At 41.9% G+C, this 17897-nt stretch overlaps 1 protein-coding gene across 7 annotated transcripts in view; it reads right to left on the minus strand.

Moving 5' to 3' along the window:
• GRIA3 (glutamate ionotropic receptor AMPA type subunit 3) overlaps positions 1 to 17897 on the minus strand; it is a 308828-nt gene that overhangs the window by 80412 nt on the left and 210519 nt on the right. For all 7 annotated transcript variants that reach the window (XR_003509870.1, XM_027535412.1, XM_027535411.1 and 4 more), the window contains 4 exons: positions 17494 to 17661; positions 12634 to 12738; positions 11411 to 11518; positions 9840 to 10046 (listed from right to left, as the gene is read on the minus strand). Coding sequence is in view for 6 of the 7 variants with exons in the window: in XM_027535412.1 (XP_027391213.1) it covers positions 9840 to 10046; positions 11411 to 11518; positions 12634 to 12738; positions 17494 to 17661 (588 nt within the window). In the remaining variant the exon portion in view is untranslated. The remainder of the gene's footprint in view (positions 1 to 9839; positions 10047 to 11410; positions 11519 to 12633; positions 12739 to 17493; positions 17662 to 17897) is intronic.

The raw sequence follows: 17897 nt of genomic DNA on the forward strand, positions 1-17897 counted from the left end.
CTGGCGCTAGGGGTGAAGCAGTAAGCAAGACAGACAAAACCTGCTGCAGAATGTATGCATTCACTAAAGCCAATAGCCTGCTGACCAAACTAATCTTGACGGCTGCGTACCACCTCAAACTCAACATTTCTAAACTTAAATCCATCATCTATCACTGTAATGGTGATTCTTTAAGTCTGTGAATGATGCTTCTTCCACACATTTCCCAGTCCCTAATCCTTACCAGTGCTGCCCTCTCTGTAGATGATCTTGCCTCTTCCTTTACGGAGAAGATGGAAGCCATCTGATATAAGTTCTATCATCTCAGTGTCTTTCTTCTCCTCCTGGACCTCTTGTTGTATCTTTTTCCATCCCTTCTGTTGTCCCCATCACACAAGAAATAAACTTTCTTTCTAAGATTTAATCAACTTCTTCCTTGCATCTCATACTTTTCTCTCTCTTAAAACTCAGCTCTGTTTATTCTTTTACTATTTTTTCCTTCTCAATCTATTCCAGTGGTTTTCAATGTTTGATTCCCTGACTAGGTGCATCTGAGTTACCTGGAAATTTGGTAGATATACAATTCTCAGGCCCCACCCCATGTTTATGACACAAGAGACCTGGGTGGGGCCTCAGGTGGCCCTCCAGGTGATCCTAACGCTTGCCGTAATTTGACAACCATTGACAGATCCTATTCACTTAATGATTACCTCATACTCAGGTAATTCTGTTTAATGACCAAAAATAAAAGGAAACAAAACCCACTTATTTTGATCCTATTTCCCTTTTAACCATATGACATCACTCCCTATTGCCACCAAACTTCTTGAAAAAGTCACCTTTACTATCTCTTGATTTTAACACAGTTTCCTGTATTAAACACCTGTGCTTGAACTTCTACTGCCCCCCAGCCCTCCAATTTAGTGAAATTGCCTCTTGAACTATATACTTGATAATCAAACTCAAAGACCTTTCTGCAAATGATTCATATGACACCACTGGCCTTCGGCACTGTTGACCCTCTTGACTCTGATACTGAAGACTATGAGTTCTCCTCCTACCTTTCTGAAAATTCATTTTCTGTCTTTTCTTCCTAGTTCTGCTCTCAGTCAAGGTGTACCTTTGTACCCCCAGAGTCTATCATAGGCCCTGGTTTGGGAGATAATTAATGAAGGTTTGTGGAATAAGCAGACTCTTTTAACATTCTGTTCTTCCCTTTCTTCCTTCAGTATAATTGCCCATGGCTTCAACTCATCCCTCATTGCAGCTAACTCCTGAATCACCAGTTCCACATTTCTAACTGGAGGAGAGCCAAACACAGATTTTTGTCTATTTCACTCTTTCTGCCTGGGGCCAAACTAGTCATAGAAACAAAAGCAACTGAAGAGGATAGTATTGGCCAGAAAGCTACTGGGAATTTTTGGCCTGAAAAGAGCTTTCTCATGCCAAGAGAATTTACAGCTAAAACCACCTTCTATTCCTGCCAATGTATTTCTACCTCCTGCTAAGAACATGCAAATGCCCCACTAGTATCATATCCTATTTGGTCTCATTTGACTTAATTACTTCATTTAACTAGTTTTTGATCTTTAAAGTCAAAATCCTGGGTAGTTCTAAGAGAAATGGCCTTTTTTTTGTTTGTTTGTTTTGGAAGGAAGAACTAAGGGACATTTTTGTGAGAAAATCACTCTGGATTGAAAGTAGAGGAATTGCGTTGTTTTTCAAGCAGGTCAAGAAAGGATTTTGAGAATCTTGTCACCCTTTAAGAGAAAAAACCTAACTCAGTAACTGAAACACCCACTAGATGATAAGCACAGCTAAATGCCAACAAGATGAGGCTAGAGAAAGTGGGGCTTCTTGTCTGGCTCCCAGGAACATGCATCAGAGAGAACAGTTTCCTAAAGAAAGTAATTTTTTGTTTGAAGTACTTTTGAAGTTGACGTGGGTTCGATCCCTTGGTGGGGAAGATCCCCTGGAGAAAGATATGGCAACCCACTCCAGTATTCTTGCCTGGGAAATCTCATGGACAGAGAGAGGAGCCTGGCTCACTATAGTCCATGTGGTCTCAAAGAGCCAGACATGACTGAGGAAACACACACACACTTTTGAAGTCACATGAGACCACAGGAAGAAACTGCATCCCTCAGGCACTTGCCTTTTTTCTTCAGCCTGGCTTTTCTACCTTTACTGAATTGTTTCTTTCTAAGGAGCCTTTTCAGAGGTAGCAGAGTTTGTTTGTTTGCTTTTTGAGGATGCTTCTTCAACAAAGAACAGTATTAAATCTGTGCTCAGTTAAGTCTCACTGATGTGGACAACGTGGCTTCAAAATGAGGATTAACCATGCTGAACCTTAAAAAAGACCTATCCAGGGACTTCCGTAGTGGTCCAGTGGTTAAGAATCAGCCTTCTAATGCAGGGGATGTGGGTTTGATTTCTGGTTGGGGAAGTAAGATCTCACACGTGAAGGGGCAGCTAAGCCCATGTGATGTGACTACTGAGGCCTCATGCTCTGGGGAGAAGCCCATGCACCACAGTGAAGATCCTGCATGCCACAACTAAGACTCAACACAGCCAAAAAAGTAAATAAATATTAAAGGAAAAGACCTTTACAGGCAGAAATAGTAATAGACAAAGGGCAAGCAAAGTATGTGGAAGAAAGCTTAACCAGTGGAGGAGAAGGGAGCTGCTGATCAAGCCTCAGGACAACCTACTTGGCGGGAGACCCAGCAAACCCTCCCATGTCTTGTATGCTTGGTGAGAACAACTCAGCAGCAGGACCATCACATCAACTCATGGCCAGCCCTGCAGAAGCCCTTGACCCCTGTCTCCCTTACTCCATATGAAGAGACTCTTGTGATGGCTGTTTGTTTCAGAGCTCCAGGCCTGCTTGGCATGACTGTGGAGCAATCAACATGCTGATTACAGGAAATGGGGAGAAGCAGGTAACCAACTAGTGTCAGAAAAGACCCATTCAGCTCTCCTGGGACATGCACATGAGTGGCAAGGCCATTTTCAAGGCAACTTAAAGATTTAGGAGGCTATCGGAGAAGGCAGTGGCACCCCACTCCAGTACTCTTGCCTGGAAAATCCCATGGACAGAGGAGCCTGGTAGGCTGCAGTCCATGGGGTCGCTAAGAGTTGGACACGACTGAGCGACTTCACTTTCGCTTTTCACTTTCATGCATTGGAGAAGGAAATAGCAACCCACTCCAGTGTTCTTGCCTGGAGAATCCCAGGGACAGAGGAGCCTGGTGGGCTGCCGTCTCTGGGGTCACACAGAGTCAGACACGACTAAAGTGACGCAGCAGCAGCAGCAGCAGCAGCAGCAGCATGAATGAAAAAGTGAAAAAGGCAACTCTCTGAATAGCATTCCTTTCCTGGTCTCTGTTCCTTAGGAAAGCCAGCTGTGACTGGGAGAGTGTTAAGAATTCTCCATGGGGCTAGGAGCCCTTGAAATTTGGATGCAGTAGTGAAGTATTGAGTTAGCCAAAAAAGTTCAGGTTTCCCGTAAGAACTTACGAAAGTACAGACTTTTTGTCCACCCCAATACCTCACTTGGGGTGTCCTGAATCAGTCCAGCATCCTTTTGTCCTCAAACCTCTGCCTGTGCTAGTAACGGCAGTCAGCAGGCCATTTTCAGAAACCTAGGTGGGTAAGTAGGTGGTGCGAGAGAGTTCCGGCTGATGGACAAAAACCAGCCAATGGAAAGGGCTCAGAGTAAGAGTTTGCTTGTGTCTTGGCTACTTAAAGGATTTTAATCAAGCAGCTTAAGAGTAGCTGTGTGGGCTCAGTAAACACACCAAATTAGGTTTGATTTTTTTTTTTTACTCACCAGTGGCAAACCCAGAGCAACTGCATTATTGGAGGGGATTTAGCTTGAGGGGATTTATAATCCTTTTCATAGGTGGGTTGCCAAAGTTATAAATTTCATAAAACTTAAAACCCAACAAACTCATATGCATATGGCAGGTGATGCATTTAAGAGTCTAACAGGTTGAAGACAGAAATGACACTTGGTTTAAATGTCATTTAAAACATTTTTTTTTTTTTTGAGCTGAAAGGCTTATGTTATAGCTTAATCATCCGAAGATCTGATACAAAACTTGTGACACACCTGGAGACTACGCATAAGCAGGAGCTTGTCAGCTTTTAAAGCATTTGCTGAAAGCAAGGAGGGGAGTGAGATGCGAGGTGGAGGGTAGGCAATGCATTGGCGTGTAGTGTATAAGATATTATACATCACTGAGAGAAGAGGCAGACGTGACCTGGCCCCTCATCCCTGTATCAGCTGTAGGGTTCTAGTAGCCTTTGGCAGACAGGTTGTTTGGAAAGTTTAAATGTGTCAGAGAAAGGAAGGGGACAGAATCAAGCTAGACAATAGGAATATAATTGCTCCCTGTTGGGGGCCAGGACTGAAACGGCTTTATTGACTGTACTCTATGGGATATTTACTGTCTGCAGTTGTTGGGATCTGGAGAAAAGGATGAGGTCTATTTAAATCTCTGCAGCAAAAAGCAGGGTCACAACAGGATCTCCTCGTTTCTTTATCCAGAACAGATGTCCCAGTCTGGATCTCTTGGTTAGGGCTCCTTGTCCTTGGGGAGCTCAGAGGGTTAAAAACAAAGTGAAGATAAAGGAGTGTCCCTGGAGCTGGGTAAAGGCCACGTGAGGCTGAATTTGGTTGGAAATATTTCCCCACCCTGCCTGCGCAGAATGGCAGACTTCCATGTATCATTAGTGCTCCTTCCTCGAGTTCACAGGCCTCATTTGAAGGAGAGGGGTGCTTTGATCAAACCATCAGCCCTCCTGCCAAAGCCTGGTGTAATCACCTGAAGAACAGAAGAGAATATTTGGCATCTGTTACTTCACCCTTGCTTCTCTGCCTTTTAGCTGGAAGGACAGATTGACTTTCTGTCTTTCTTAATGGAAAATGAATCTATCTTAGGATAGTGACAACCTCAGAGATAATTTCTCCTAGGGAGAGAAATGTCAGTGTGAACAGCATCTATAAAATTGCCATTCGTCCTGGGAGGGTGAAGGAGTCTGATGATATTCAGGGGGAAGTGACCTGGAATCACCTGTCCTCCACTCCATCTCCATCCCCAAGCTCTCTCTGCTTCTTGTAAACCAGAGGTGCCAATATGAGCAATATTTTGTCTGGCCTTTCCTTTCCTTAGTTTTTAAATGCTGGGAACATAAGGAACATGGCAGCTGCCCATTGGGATGTGTCATTTTGTCAGTTAGGACCTCAGTTTCCTTCCAGCCCTTGTCCTGACTCTTTTTGTATTAGAGCATGTCTCCTCTCAAAGGGCAGAAACCCTCAGCTGCCTACCTGGATTTTCAAATATTTCAAGTGATAAGTAGAGGTGTGTATTACATTATCTTGGTGGCTACAGATAAACAGGATGAGTATCTCAGATGGAAAAGCTCATAATCCAACTAGATTGTAAGCCCCTTGAAGGCAGGTAGGATTATCTTGCTGTAAGCAGACACCCTTAGTAAACTGAGCCAATATGACTCAGTGGACAGAGCACTGGACCACAAGTCATGAAAGCTGAGTTATAGTCTAAGCTCTGCCATGCTGTGTGGTTTTGTGACCTTATCACAATCCCTACTATTACTTTCATTCCTGTCCTATATCAGGCCTTGGTTTCCTGGTTTATCCAATGGGCAGTTCTCATGTTCAGTCCTGGTTGGTGTTCACATTTCTGTGTAAAATGAATGAGAAAGAAGGCTAAAGGATATCTAAGAGCCCTGATAGCAACACATGATATTTGGGAGCCCTGCAAACTTGCAGTCTATAGGCCACAATTGAGCTGGGGACAATTGCCATGTGGCGATGTTACAGACATCCAGCTCAAAATCAAAACTTCTAAAAGCAGGAGGAGAGTTTCAAGTCCATAATGTTCTGAAGAGCTTATATAATGCGGGCACATTGTGTCCTACTGACGCTTGTTTCAAAAATAGCCTTCTTAGCGATACAGGGTGGCCCAAACATCAACCTTGACTTGATTTTCTTTAAAGTGGGAAAAAAACCATTTAAGACTCATCTGAAAAGATCCGAAAGAGGCTGATTGGCCTCTTTCTTCTTTAACAAGTTTAATTCATTTTGACTCTTTCTTGAGGCTTCGTGGCAGATACTGAAATCTCCTTTACAAAGCTTTTTTTTCATTTCGCCTTTCTTCATTTTTTTCCTACTCTGATCTGTTTGTACATACTAAAAGTCTAAGAGAAAATGCCCTAAAGATAAAGCAGTGTCTATCTGTGTAGTTTTGTGTTATTTCAAGGAATACTTTCATGTCCTCCATCCTTTTGCTTATTAAGCACTTAGGGAAGTCACCGAGGAGGGGTATGTATGTTTCTGTCATTCTTTTTCTTAAGCAACTTACAAACTGTAAGAGACAAGGCCTGCCAGAAATGGGTGCGTGTTTTCACTTTTCTCCATTTCTATCATTGATCAAGAAGCTGTAAAGTTCTCAAGGCTGAAAGATGAAAACTTCTAAATGAAGGGGAAGACATACTCAGCTTAGGTCACCCTCTCTCACTGACAGCTCTCACTCTACGCACGAGAACTACATCCATTTTTCACAGCCACACGACTTCGAGGAAAGTGGAACTTGGCAGTCCACTCATATACAGGTTGGTGTACAGTCAGTTCCTGGGAATCACCTTGTGTTATAATCCCAGGAAGCACCAGACACTTGTTCTAGGTTAGGAGATGGAGGAAGACATTTCTTAAGAGCCTTCCCTGGCTCTTGCTTTTATCTTGAGTAGAGAGCGCTAGATGAAAAAAAAAAAAAAAAAATGGGTAGGCTCCTCCAGGAGAATTTTTACCTAGTCAGCAGTCGAGAGCTCGTTCCTGAATTACTAAACCAATAAGGGACTCACTAATTCTCAAGCTTCCTCACTCACACATACACAAATTGGAAAGAGGAAGAGAATGTGGAGATTAAATGGGTACAGTAGAGAGTACATGTCTGAGGAGAAACCAAAATGCACAGAAAAAACTGGTCTTTGAACAATGTCAGGAAATCAGCCTTGCTCCACATCGCTGTGTTAAACGTCCTGGACAATGCCAGGAGGGCACTGAGCTATTTACAATGCTGGACAGGCTTTCTATTGAGACAGTAGAGAGCTCTGGCAATGGAGCCCTGATGGGCTGGTAGAGTCCATGCCAGTTACTCTGCCCTAGTAGAAACAGACTGTAAATTCCTTGCCAGGCTTCTGTGGCCAAACACTCTCCCCACTGAGACTGGCTAAGGAATCAAGGGCCTTTGCAATACCTTTCAACTATGTTTTAGGATGGGATGAGTCTGCAACATGTTGACTGTTAGGCAGTAGAGGGTGATGCTTAACACAAACTTCATAGTCAGAGAACTTGGTTCAAATCACTGTGTCAGTACAAGCTGTTTGGTCTTGGCTTCAATTTGTTTCATCTGTAGAATGATGTCAATAATATTTTGAGGGTTAAGTTACATAATGCTTGTAAAGCATTTGGCACAATGTTTGGTGGTCAGTAAATATGCAACAAATGGTAGCTGATAATAATAAGAAAACTGTTATAGGTTTACCTCTCACCATAGACTCCATTTAGTGAATATTGACTGGGCATTATTACATGCCAGGCAGTGATTCATTAAAGCAAAAACTGAGCATCTCTATGTACCAGGTAATATGCTAAGTAGCAGGGGAGAGGTGTGAGCAAGACAGGTCCTCTTGAAGCCTGAGTGTTGGGCAGATTAGGGCAGATGAGAAACAGAAGACTTGATCACCAACTTGTAAAGTAAGAAGAGATGGTTCAGGGCTTCCTTCTCAGGGTCTTCAGGAAGCCTAATGAGTGCTCTGTGCTTCCTTGTAGGCCTTAGAAGTTCTTCTTTCTCATAATTGGATTCACTTGCATCTTATCTGCAGTTCGGCCCTGCCCCAGTTCCCAGGAACAGCCTGGATCCAAGACCAGAGACAATTGGCTCCAGTCCTCCCAGCTTGGGTGGGGGGACTAAGGTTCAAATTGCCTTGCAGCTAGTCTGACTTGAGGATGGTGCCCTAGTTTTGTTGCTTGAGGTCCAATCTCGTTTTAAGCCTTAATTCCCTTTTCGGGCCCTTATTTTTAGAAACGAGCTTCCGCCTTTGTGCTTGTTCCTGAGGACCAGTTCCAAAAACTTATTTGGTGACCCCAGTACTATCTTCCAATTGGAGAGCTACACCTTATTATTGTTGCTGATTTCTGTCTCTAGTGCTGGAGTCCTTATCCTAAACCTCAGTTCAATAGCTCACTTGGACATTTGCTTCTTGCCAGATTCTTCTCAAATGTCTACCCCCTAAATTCCTCTGCTTCCCCTAACCTGTTGTCTAGACAGGGACTGGTCATTGCAAGTAATAATTGTCTATTAGAACTAAACCTCTGGCAGCACTTGGCTTAGTTTTCTAGTGACTAGGTCATCCAGTGGGTGGTTCTGGATGCCCAGTTTTACTTGTTTCCATATGCCTCACTGCATGGCCCAAGATCTGTCATTCCCAATCAGAGACCTTTTCAAGTTAAGCCCCTGAGAAACTCTGAAAATACTACTGCACCTCCTTTAAAAAGCCCTAACAGTATAATTCTTCTGTACTTCACCCATGGGCAAGCCCTTGCCAGAGCCATTTTGTTCATTCATGAATTCATTCATAACATATTCATTGGATTTCCATTATGTGTCAGGCCATGGGATATTGAAATGAACCAGATATGGCTTCTGTCTTCAAGGAGTTCATAGTCTAGTTGGGACAGCTGAACTCATAATACAGATTCAAAAGTTCTACGTGTTCTAAGTTGCTTCGGTTGTGTCTGACTCTTTGTGACCCTATGGACTGTATAGCCTGCCAGGCTCCTCCATCTATGGGATTCTCCAGACAAGAATACTGGAGTGGGTTGCTGTGCCCGCCTCCAGGGGATCTTCCCAACCCAGGACTCAAACTCCCGTCTCTACTGTCTCCTGCATAAGCAGGCTGGTAAAACCACTAGCGTCACCTGCGAAGCCCAGTACTATAAAGAAGCAAAAAGCAGGGGCAGCTAACCATACTGCAGATGGGTAAGTGGGATTAGGGAAGGCTTCCTGAAAGAGTTGACATCTCTGAATTCTGAAGAACTGGAGGTGGCAGTAGCCAGCTGAGGAGAGGTGAAGGTACTCCCAGGCCTGCCTTCAGGGAACAATGCATAGTTTGCTATAGCTGAGTGTGAAGGAGGAAGAGGCCCAGATGAAGCCAGAGAGGTAGGTGGGGGCCAGAAGACAAAGTGCCTTCTTTGCTATGCTAAGGAATTTGAATTTTCTCCTGATTTCTAAAGTGAGAAGTCACAATAATGCAGATTTGATTGGCCAGGGTAAGAGCAGAGGCAGGCAAGCCAAGTAAAGACTGTCAAATCGTAAGAACCATTACTAAGATGATGATGATGGGACTGGGAAGTGTATCTGGATTTGAGAGCCAGACCAGTAGAAAAGAAAGGACATGGTGACTGGCTGGATATGAGGGGAGTAATGAGGAAAGATGATCTGCTTGTTTAGGCAACTAAGTGGGTGGTGAGTCTGCTGCCTAATACAGGAAACACACAAGGAACAGATTTTCAGTAGAGGGAAGGCTGTACTTAATATTGCAAAATAAAGTTCCCCAATTCCTCTTTCCTTTTAGTAAAATAAACCTGTCACCCAAAGGATGCTATTGATAAGCTACCTTTACAGAATTCAACTGTAGAATGAAATGTTTTGTGTACAGGCCATATGAAGATGATACAATTGGATAAGCATTGTACTTAAAAATTAAATTTCATCTATCTTGGTTAGTTGGAAGGCATAGAAGTAAATGAAACCAAAGTGGAAAAAACTTACCCCATAGACGAGTTCCCCAACCATGCCATTCCATATCTTAGTCTCCGGATCCCTTGCACCGTATTTCCCGTCACCGACAATGGACAATTTGTATTTGATCCTTACATGTTTGGCTATTTCATAGGCTAAATCTACACAATAGCCTTCATATCGCTCATTTCCTTCCAGTTGCTCATGGTTCTTCTTATACATTACATATGGTGATTCCTTTGGGACCAGAAGAAAGATCAATGGGTTACTCCTATACATTTTTCTAAGAGATAATAAATGTAATAATGAAGTCTTGTTTCCCTGTGGCTAATGAGGTTTGGTGTGTTAAGAGAGCTTTTAAAAATGTTTGCTTAGTAAGCAGAAGAGCCTCGATCGACTGTTCATGGGGGCACATATTCCTTGGAGTCCTTAATCAATGATTTAAAGAAGTAGAAAGGATTTAAATCCTTTTTGAGGGTTTGAGAGAAAAATCAGTTTCCACCTAGAGAGTCTTTGATTTAGTCAAATTGGACAGAGGTATTTCCCACAGTTACATGAAGGTGAACTGCCTTTGATTTCTTGGGATTTACCATGTCAGAACTGCAGCCAGCCCTGGCAAGCCCTAGGGAAGCACTGTGATCTTTGTGAGGTCAGGGTCTGTAGCTTGTTCATTTTTATATCCTCAGGGCCTAGTATAGTACCTAGCCCAAAGTGAGTATTTGATTTGTATATTTAAACGAAAGGTAAACTTTAGCTGAATCTCCATTCAGTTAATCACAATTTCAGACCTAGTGGAACAGTCATTTTTAACCTGGGTTTGGACTTCATTCAGAAATGAAACATTTTTAGAAAAACATTTCAAAATAAATGAAAATATTATTTCATATCTCAATAGTGCTTTAGATTTTTCAGAAAAGCTTTACACGGTGAATATTGCCTTGAAACATCTTATGACATGAGTAGGAGACCATTGTTATGCCTATTCCACAAGTTAAAAAATAATACAACTTGAGGCTCAGAGAAGTTGCGATTTGTACCGTTAAACTCAGGTTAGTGAGAAGCCTAATATTAGAGCTCTGACCTACTCTTTCCTTTTGTCTCCCTTACAATGAAGTATTCCATTTCAGGTCTAGATGAAGCATCAGTCCATGGTACAGGGTGTTTAAGAGGATTATTATTGTTCAGTTGCTAAGTCATATCTGACTCTTTGTAACTCTATGGACTGCAGCCCACCAGGTTCCTCGGTCCATAGGATTTCCCAGGAAAGAATACTGGAGTGGGTTGCCATTTCCTTCTCCAGGGGATTTCCCCAACCCAGGAATCAAACTCGAGCGCCCTGCATTGGCAGGCAGATTCTTTACCACTGAGCCACCTAGGAAGCCCTTGTTTAAGAGGATAATGACATCTAAGACTGTTGCAAATTCCCTATTCTTTTTTTAAAAATGACATTCTTTCATCATCATGGCAAGATATTTCAAAAGGTTCCTCAGTTGACATGTTGAAAGTTTCTATTTGAAACTTTGACTATTTGAACTTGAGGTCTTTCCTCCTGGCTGAATATTGCTTTTCAACAGAAAGCCCACCTAGTCCTCTATACTTACCAGAATGGTAGTGACGACTATGGTCCGGTTCTCTGCAGATGCACTGTCATTGCTGATCTGCTGATCCGAGAAAGGCACAAACCTTTCGTACTCATTCCAGTAGCCAGCCTGGAAAGAGCAGACATTTGACCTGGTTGCCTATTTTTCACTCAAAAAGTGCTGCCTGAAATTCAAGTGCTCTTGTGGAATGAAAGTTTTTTTCAGTTGCTCGAGCTTTCCAAGGATTGAGGTCCTCTCTCCCTTTGTCTTGCCACCCCTACCAGGACCACAACACTGACACACACACAAGTGTGCTGCTAGTTCCTTCATCCTGGGGCTTCCCATCCCTGCTTTGCTTTTACTGATATTTGGTAAAATGAGTTAGCCTACTGTAGAATGATCAGGCTTTTTGATTCTTTAAACTCAGATAGCAGAAGAATCCTTTCCTTAGGACTGTAGGGAATCTGGAGTGTGGGGGATAGGGTGGGGTGAGAAACCACCAGTGGAGTATCCTGTAGAAGTGGTACCAGATATTTTATATTCTAAGGTTTTATCAAGTGACTACTAAATTCCCACCTCGTGACTATTAGTATGACAGAAGCAAAGTGGTTATTATGAAATTTAGCTGTAGAGAAAGGTACTTTGTCCACAGTCCTTTTGGTAGGTGAGTTGGCAAAATGGAGAGATTACCTACTTTCTAATTCTTTTGCTAAAAGCATGTGTATCTTGGCAGCTTCTGTTTAAGGTAGCGGTCCCCAACCTTTTTGGTACCAGAGACTGGTTTCATGAAAGACAATTTTTCCATGGAGCCGGGGGAGAGGGGATGGTTTAGGGATGATTCGAGTGCATTACATTTATTCTGCACTTTATTTCTATTATTATTACATCAGCTCCCCCTCAGATCATCAGACATGAGATCCTGGAGGTTGGGGACCCCTGGTTTAAATAACATGCTAAAAAATTTGTAATTCCTTCCTGTATTGTAGGAAGCTGTGAATAACTCTTGAGTCTATCACTTTTAAAGAACCAGCCTCAGAGGGAAATAGTCCTTTTACAATGTGTAGATGGAACACTTTGATTACAAGACAGCTCTGCATTGTAGCTACACTATTCACTGAATGGAAAGGCAAACAGGATGTGTGGGAATTTGCTCTGGGTGTGTTTCCTAACATGTATTTTCCTGCATCTGAAGGCTATCACTTTTTGAGTGATTTTTCACTGGGATATCTGTTTCGGTTACTTACCTTCCGAGAGCCAGTGACTTTCATTTCATACACATCGATGGTATAATTTGTCCTCCGTCCATAAGTGTCAAATTGTATGTTTCCAGTCATTCCTTGTACTTGCACCTGGTAGAAAGGGGAAAATGTAAAATTTTTAAATAGCACCACAATATTGCCTTCTAAGTTCTTTGCAATGAGGTCTATGGACAGATCTTGGAATATTAGAGAACATTTATCTTGAGCCAATGAGCTATAGCCACCAGATCAGGTCTGCACAGATCTTAATTTTCTCCCTAGTATTTTGTAAACATGGCTTTTAATGAAGCTCTTAGTGGTGTAACAGGCAATTTCTTTTTTATTAGAGTATAGTTGCCTTACAATGTTGTATAAGTTTCTGCGGTACAGCGAAGTGAGTCAGTTATCTATTTATATCCCCTCTTTTTGCATTTCCTTCCCATATAGCTCACCACAGATCATTGAGTAGAGGTCCCTGTGCCATACAGTAGGTTCTCATTTGGTATCTATTTTATACATAGTATCAATAGTATATATATGTCAATCCCAATCTCCTAATTCACCCCACCATCACCCCTTTCCCCCTTGGTCTCCATATATTTGTCCCTACATCTGTGTTTTTATTTCTGCTTCACAAATAAGATCATCCAAATCATTTTTCTTGATTCCACATATATGTGTTAATATATGATACTGATTTTTTTCTTTTGACAAGCAGTTTCTTATATGATACAGTAAGGGATCTGCTACTACTTTTTCAAGGACTTGAAATGTCTACCATCAGTCTTTTCTGAAAAGAGTATCCCAAGGAGTATTCTTAACTAGGATAATGTGTTCCTCTGGACTGTGAGTTCCTTGGGGACTGTGACTGTCTTATCTTAGTATTCTCAGTGTCCAAACATAAGCTGATTTCAGTCACACGGGCTCTGAATCTCCTGGATTCATACCATAACTTCATCACTTACTAACTGTATGACCTTGGGGATGTTCCTTAATGCTTTTGAACTTCAGTGTACTAATCTGTAAAATGGGAAAGCCTACCTATCCCACTGAGTTGTTGGGAGGATTAAATGAGCTATCCATATGTCATGTTTAGATCAGTGTCTGGCATGTGCTGAGCATTGCAATACATGTTAGCTCTATTAATAATAATAATAATTATTAATCAAAGTGAGTTTTGTTTCTAATTCTTGAGGGGTTTGCACATTTACCAACTACCATAGTAACAGGACTGAGTTTTTCCTCTTATTTAACCTATTCCTAGCTACAGACAGGTATGGAGAGCTAGGTCATGGAGGGATAATCTGTAGACTGATGAAATTTGTTAAGTTGAGGGAATCAGGAGTACTGAATGCTACAGAAAACAGAGGTGCTGGAATAGCCTGAATGTCTGGTTGGGATGCCAAATACAGAGGCGTGGATAGCATGATTTTTCCTTGGTCTGGGTCCCATATTATGAACTAATAAGAGGCTGCCTCTAATGGGTGGAGAGATTTCCTTACCTATTTTTGACAGTTCAAGGACACTGGATGAAAGACCTTCTCTAGATATGGCATTATTGTTACCCACTTGAATTACTCATCTGGTGAGTATGGGTCAAGGAATTTGCTTCAGAGAAAAAGAATCTGTCTTATTCTCCCACGATGAAAGGATGGAATACTTTTTCATCACTTATAGAAAAATGACAAGCTGTTTGTTAAGCAGGTCAGAAGTGGTAATAGGCTTGTGCAGCAGAAGAGAAAATTGATGGCAAATAGTAGTGAGCATCCTTTTTTAAAGGGAGGGCCCTTGTTCACCACCTATAGGAGACCATGGAATATCTGTTGAAGGAGAAATGCCCCCATGTGACTTCCTGAAGACAAGACGATTGTCCTACTGACCCAACAAACCTAAGCACTACTGTCAGCTTAGGCTTGCAGAGAAGGTGACATCATGCTTCCGGCTAAAGAAAAGATTCTTTGTTGAGGGATGGTTCTGATGTATGCATGAGGGATGGGTCTGTGATGCATGAAGGGTTCTTTACACTCTATTTTGAGCATTGAACTCTGGGAGAGGAGATAGGTAGGGTAGAGACACTGGCAGAGGAACATATTAAGGAAATCCTTCATTGCTGAAAATAGCAAAGGCTTCCAGTCTCATTAAGAATTGTATATTTCTAAAGATTCAGCCTATCTGAGCATGATCTGCAAACTGGACAACAGCCTAGACTGATCAGAACTTTTGGTGAGCACAAGTCGAATTGGACTACCACTCCGAGAGAAGTCTATTTTTAAGGATATGAATGTCAGTGACAGTTTCCCAATCCTCTCCACCCTGCACCTCAGGCTATATTAGGTGCTTCTCCTCTGGGTTCCCATAGCACTCCATGTGGAACTTCACCATAACATTTAAATCATCTATGTATTTCCGCCTCCCCTGCTAGACTGGGAGCATCTAAAGATGGAAAGGCATTCTTTTTCTGTGTTCTTGGCAACGAATCCAGAGCCTGGGAGAAAGCAGGGTTCAATAAATGCTTATTGAACCAGTGGACAATTTTCAATGACTTAGAATTGTGACATATTTCAGTAGACCATGCTAAGGCTAATCTTTGCACTGTTGGTAGATTGTAAGGATAATCGTTACCCGATCTGCAAGTGGCTGTAAGGTTTTCAAAAGCACTTCTTTACATATTAGCAATTTAAATATGAGTTCCCTCATATTATTTCATGTTTGCATATTAACTTGGAGCCTGATACATAGTCGTTGGTACTCAGTAAATATTTGTTAAATGAATGGTGTGATTATTTATTCATTAAAACAGGCCCTTTCAGAGCCTCTATCAGGCAATGATTTTGTTTGCCAGATTTCTTTGAAGGAAGAAAATGATTGATTGAGCAACAACTATGTGCTAGTCACAATGAGGAATGCTTTTACATCATGCATTCTCACTTTTAATTAACTTAAATAAAATGGAATTTCTTTTAATATGGTCAAGTCTTTAGTGCTTTAGGCCATCCTCTCTAGCAGTCCTCTGAAAACCAATCATTTGTCACAAGGTAACAGGTACTTTGGGAAGAAGCTGATACTGTCCAGCCCCTCTGAAGCCATAGGCTGGCCTACGGAAAGAGGAAAAACATCCTTCCTGCTGAGTGTCTGATCATGAGGGCCTGGGGAGGAAGGTTACCTACCTGGCTTACAGCTTGAGCTTTATCAGTGAGTCAGACATTCAGAAACAATTTGTGCCATAATATGATTAATCTAATTTTTGTCTTGCCAAATTCATTTTTCATCCTTCACTCTGGTAGCTAGTTTTGTATTGGGGGTAGAGAGTCATTTGTGTCATGAATGGGGAGTCAATTGGAGATGCTGGCACTTGCCCCTTGAGGTTTTTGTTGATGAAAACTCCTTTTGATTCACTCCGAGGGAGTTTTATATTTCACTCATCATTATGTTTCACCTGACAATACAAATCTTGTAACAGCTATGAAGGTTGAATTTAATTAACTGCTCTTCAAAAATTGTGCAGTGCTACCTCCATAAAACTACACTCAGGGCATTTGTTAGAGAACTGACATAATGACATAAAAATCTGCATGATGGGAGAATGAGTCATATCTCTTTCTTGGAGAGACACACAGGGGCTACTAACCCTTTTTGATTGAATGCTTCCAACTTGGCAAATTGAAGGCAGCAGTAAGAGAGCCAACTACACAAAATGATGTATGTTATGAGGCCATTACAGGCTCTTCGTTGCTGGGTTGTGCACAGAATTCTTTTATCATTGTTGATCTCTTTGTTGATTTGGATATTCCAAACATCAGGATAATTAAAGGAGAAATAAGAGAGTCTTGTACTGCTGAAGGCTCATTTTAATGCAAGCAGGCGTATGTAGCATAACACAAAATATTCAGGAAAGATCTTTTGCTTGGAAAGCTGCACTGAATGGGTGATGCTCCTTCTAGTGTGAATAATGGAATCTGTTCAAAGGATACTGCTCAAAGCCTGAAATGCTCTCCCACCCAGTAACTACTAAAAACAAATGACCTATTTGACTGTCTAGCCATTGATTCCTTGTATTTTTCTTTAGGATTTTTCTCTAAGGCATTGGGGAAAAGCCTCTTAAGTAGGTGTAAAAAGGGATCGTATTCCTGCCTCTCACCTTGTAGAATATAGTATTACAGGTTCTTTTTGACAATAGAAACACTATCACCCTGGCTCTATTCCACAGTCCATCCAGGATAATAATTGGCTGATAAGTCAGGATGCCAGTAAGGTCTACCTTGAAGATACGAGCTTCCTAGAGAATACCCTAGTCCCCCTAAGTAATGTCATTTTCTGGAAAGCCTGAATTTTTGGAAAGCCATTTTCATGTTTAATCTGCAACTTTCAAGGATATTGAGCTTGATTTACTCTCCACGCCATAGTAAGAATGAAATATTCATTTGCCTTAAATTTACTGATACCATTTCTTAAGCTTCAAGGAAGAACCTTTTAGTTTTAGATGCCTAGATTTTGATGAATAAATATAGATGCTTATCTTTCTGTACACTTTGAACAGTCTATAGACTCTGATCCTCTTCCTTTTAGGGTGTCTTTTCTCAGGATTGATGGCCTTTTGGGTCTTTACAAGGTACCCCCAGCTTCCCTGGTGGCCCAGATGGTAAAGAATCCACCTGCAATGCAGGAGACATGGGTTCAATCCCTGGGTTGGGAAGATCCCCTGGAGAATGGACTGGCAACCCACTCCAGTAGTCTGGCCTGGAGAATTCCAAGGAAGAGGAGCCTGGTGAGCTATAGTCCATAGGGTGGCAAAGAGTTGGACACAACTCAACGACTTTCACTTTCACTTAAGGTACTCCCACCCCAATTACCCATTGTGGGCATTACCATTTTCAGAGCTCTCTCAATATCAATTCCTTGACTCCAGGGCACAGCAGGGTTTGCTAAGCAGTCTCCAGCACTGCCTCTCCGGGACACGTCCACTCGCTGCCTCCTCAGGTAGCGGAAAGCTTCTGCTATGACCAGTATTGCGTCGTGCGTCAGTGCAGAAGTGTACTGAAATGGACGTATGGAAAACAAGACATCATGACAAATGAGGCTCTCCAAACTCGCCTCATTCCTTATTTTCATTCATTTCCAACTCTTGTTCTATGAACTCACCCTCTTAATTATTTGAATCAATGGATCTCTCTGGGCAAGCCTGACTTTGATCCATTCTAGAATGATGCAGCTTACCTCATGTGCACACAGGTTAAGATTATTAAGATCAAATGGCTCAAGGGAATCGCTCT

The sequence above is a fragment of the Bos indicus x Bos taurus genome, chromosome X, assembly GCF_003369695.1.
Source record: "Bos indicus x Bos taurus breed Angus x Brahman F1 hybrid chromosome X, Bos_hybrid_MaternalHap_v2.0, whole genome shotgun sequence".
Taxonomy (NCBI): domain Eukaryota; kingdom Metazoa; phylum Chordata; class Mammalia; order Artiodactyla; family Bovidae; genus Bos; species Bos indicus x Bos taurus.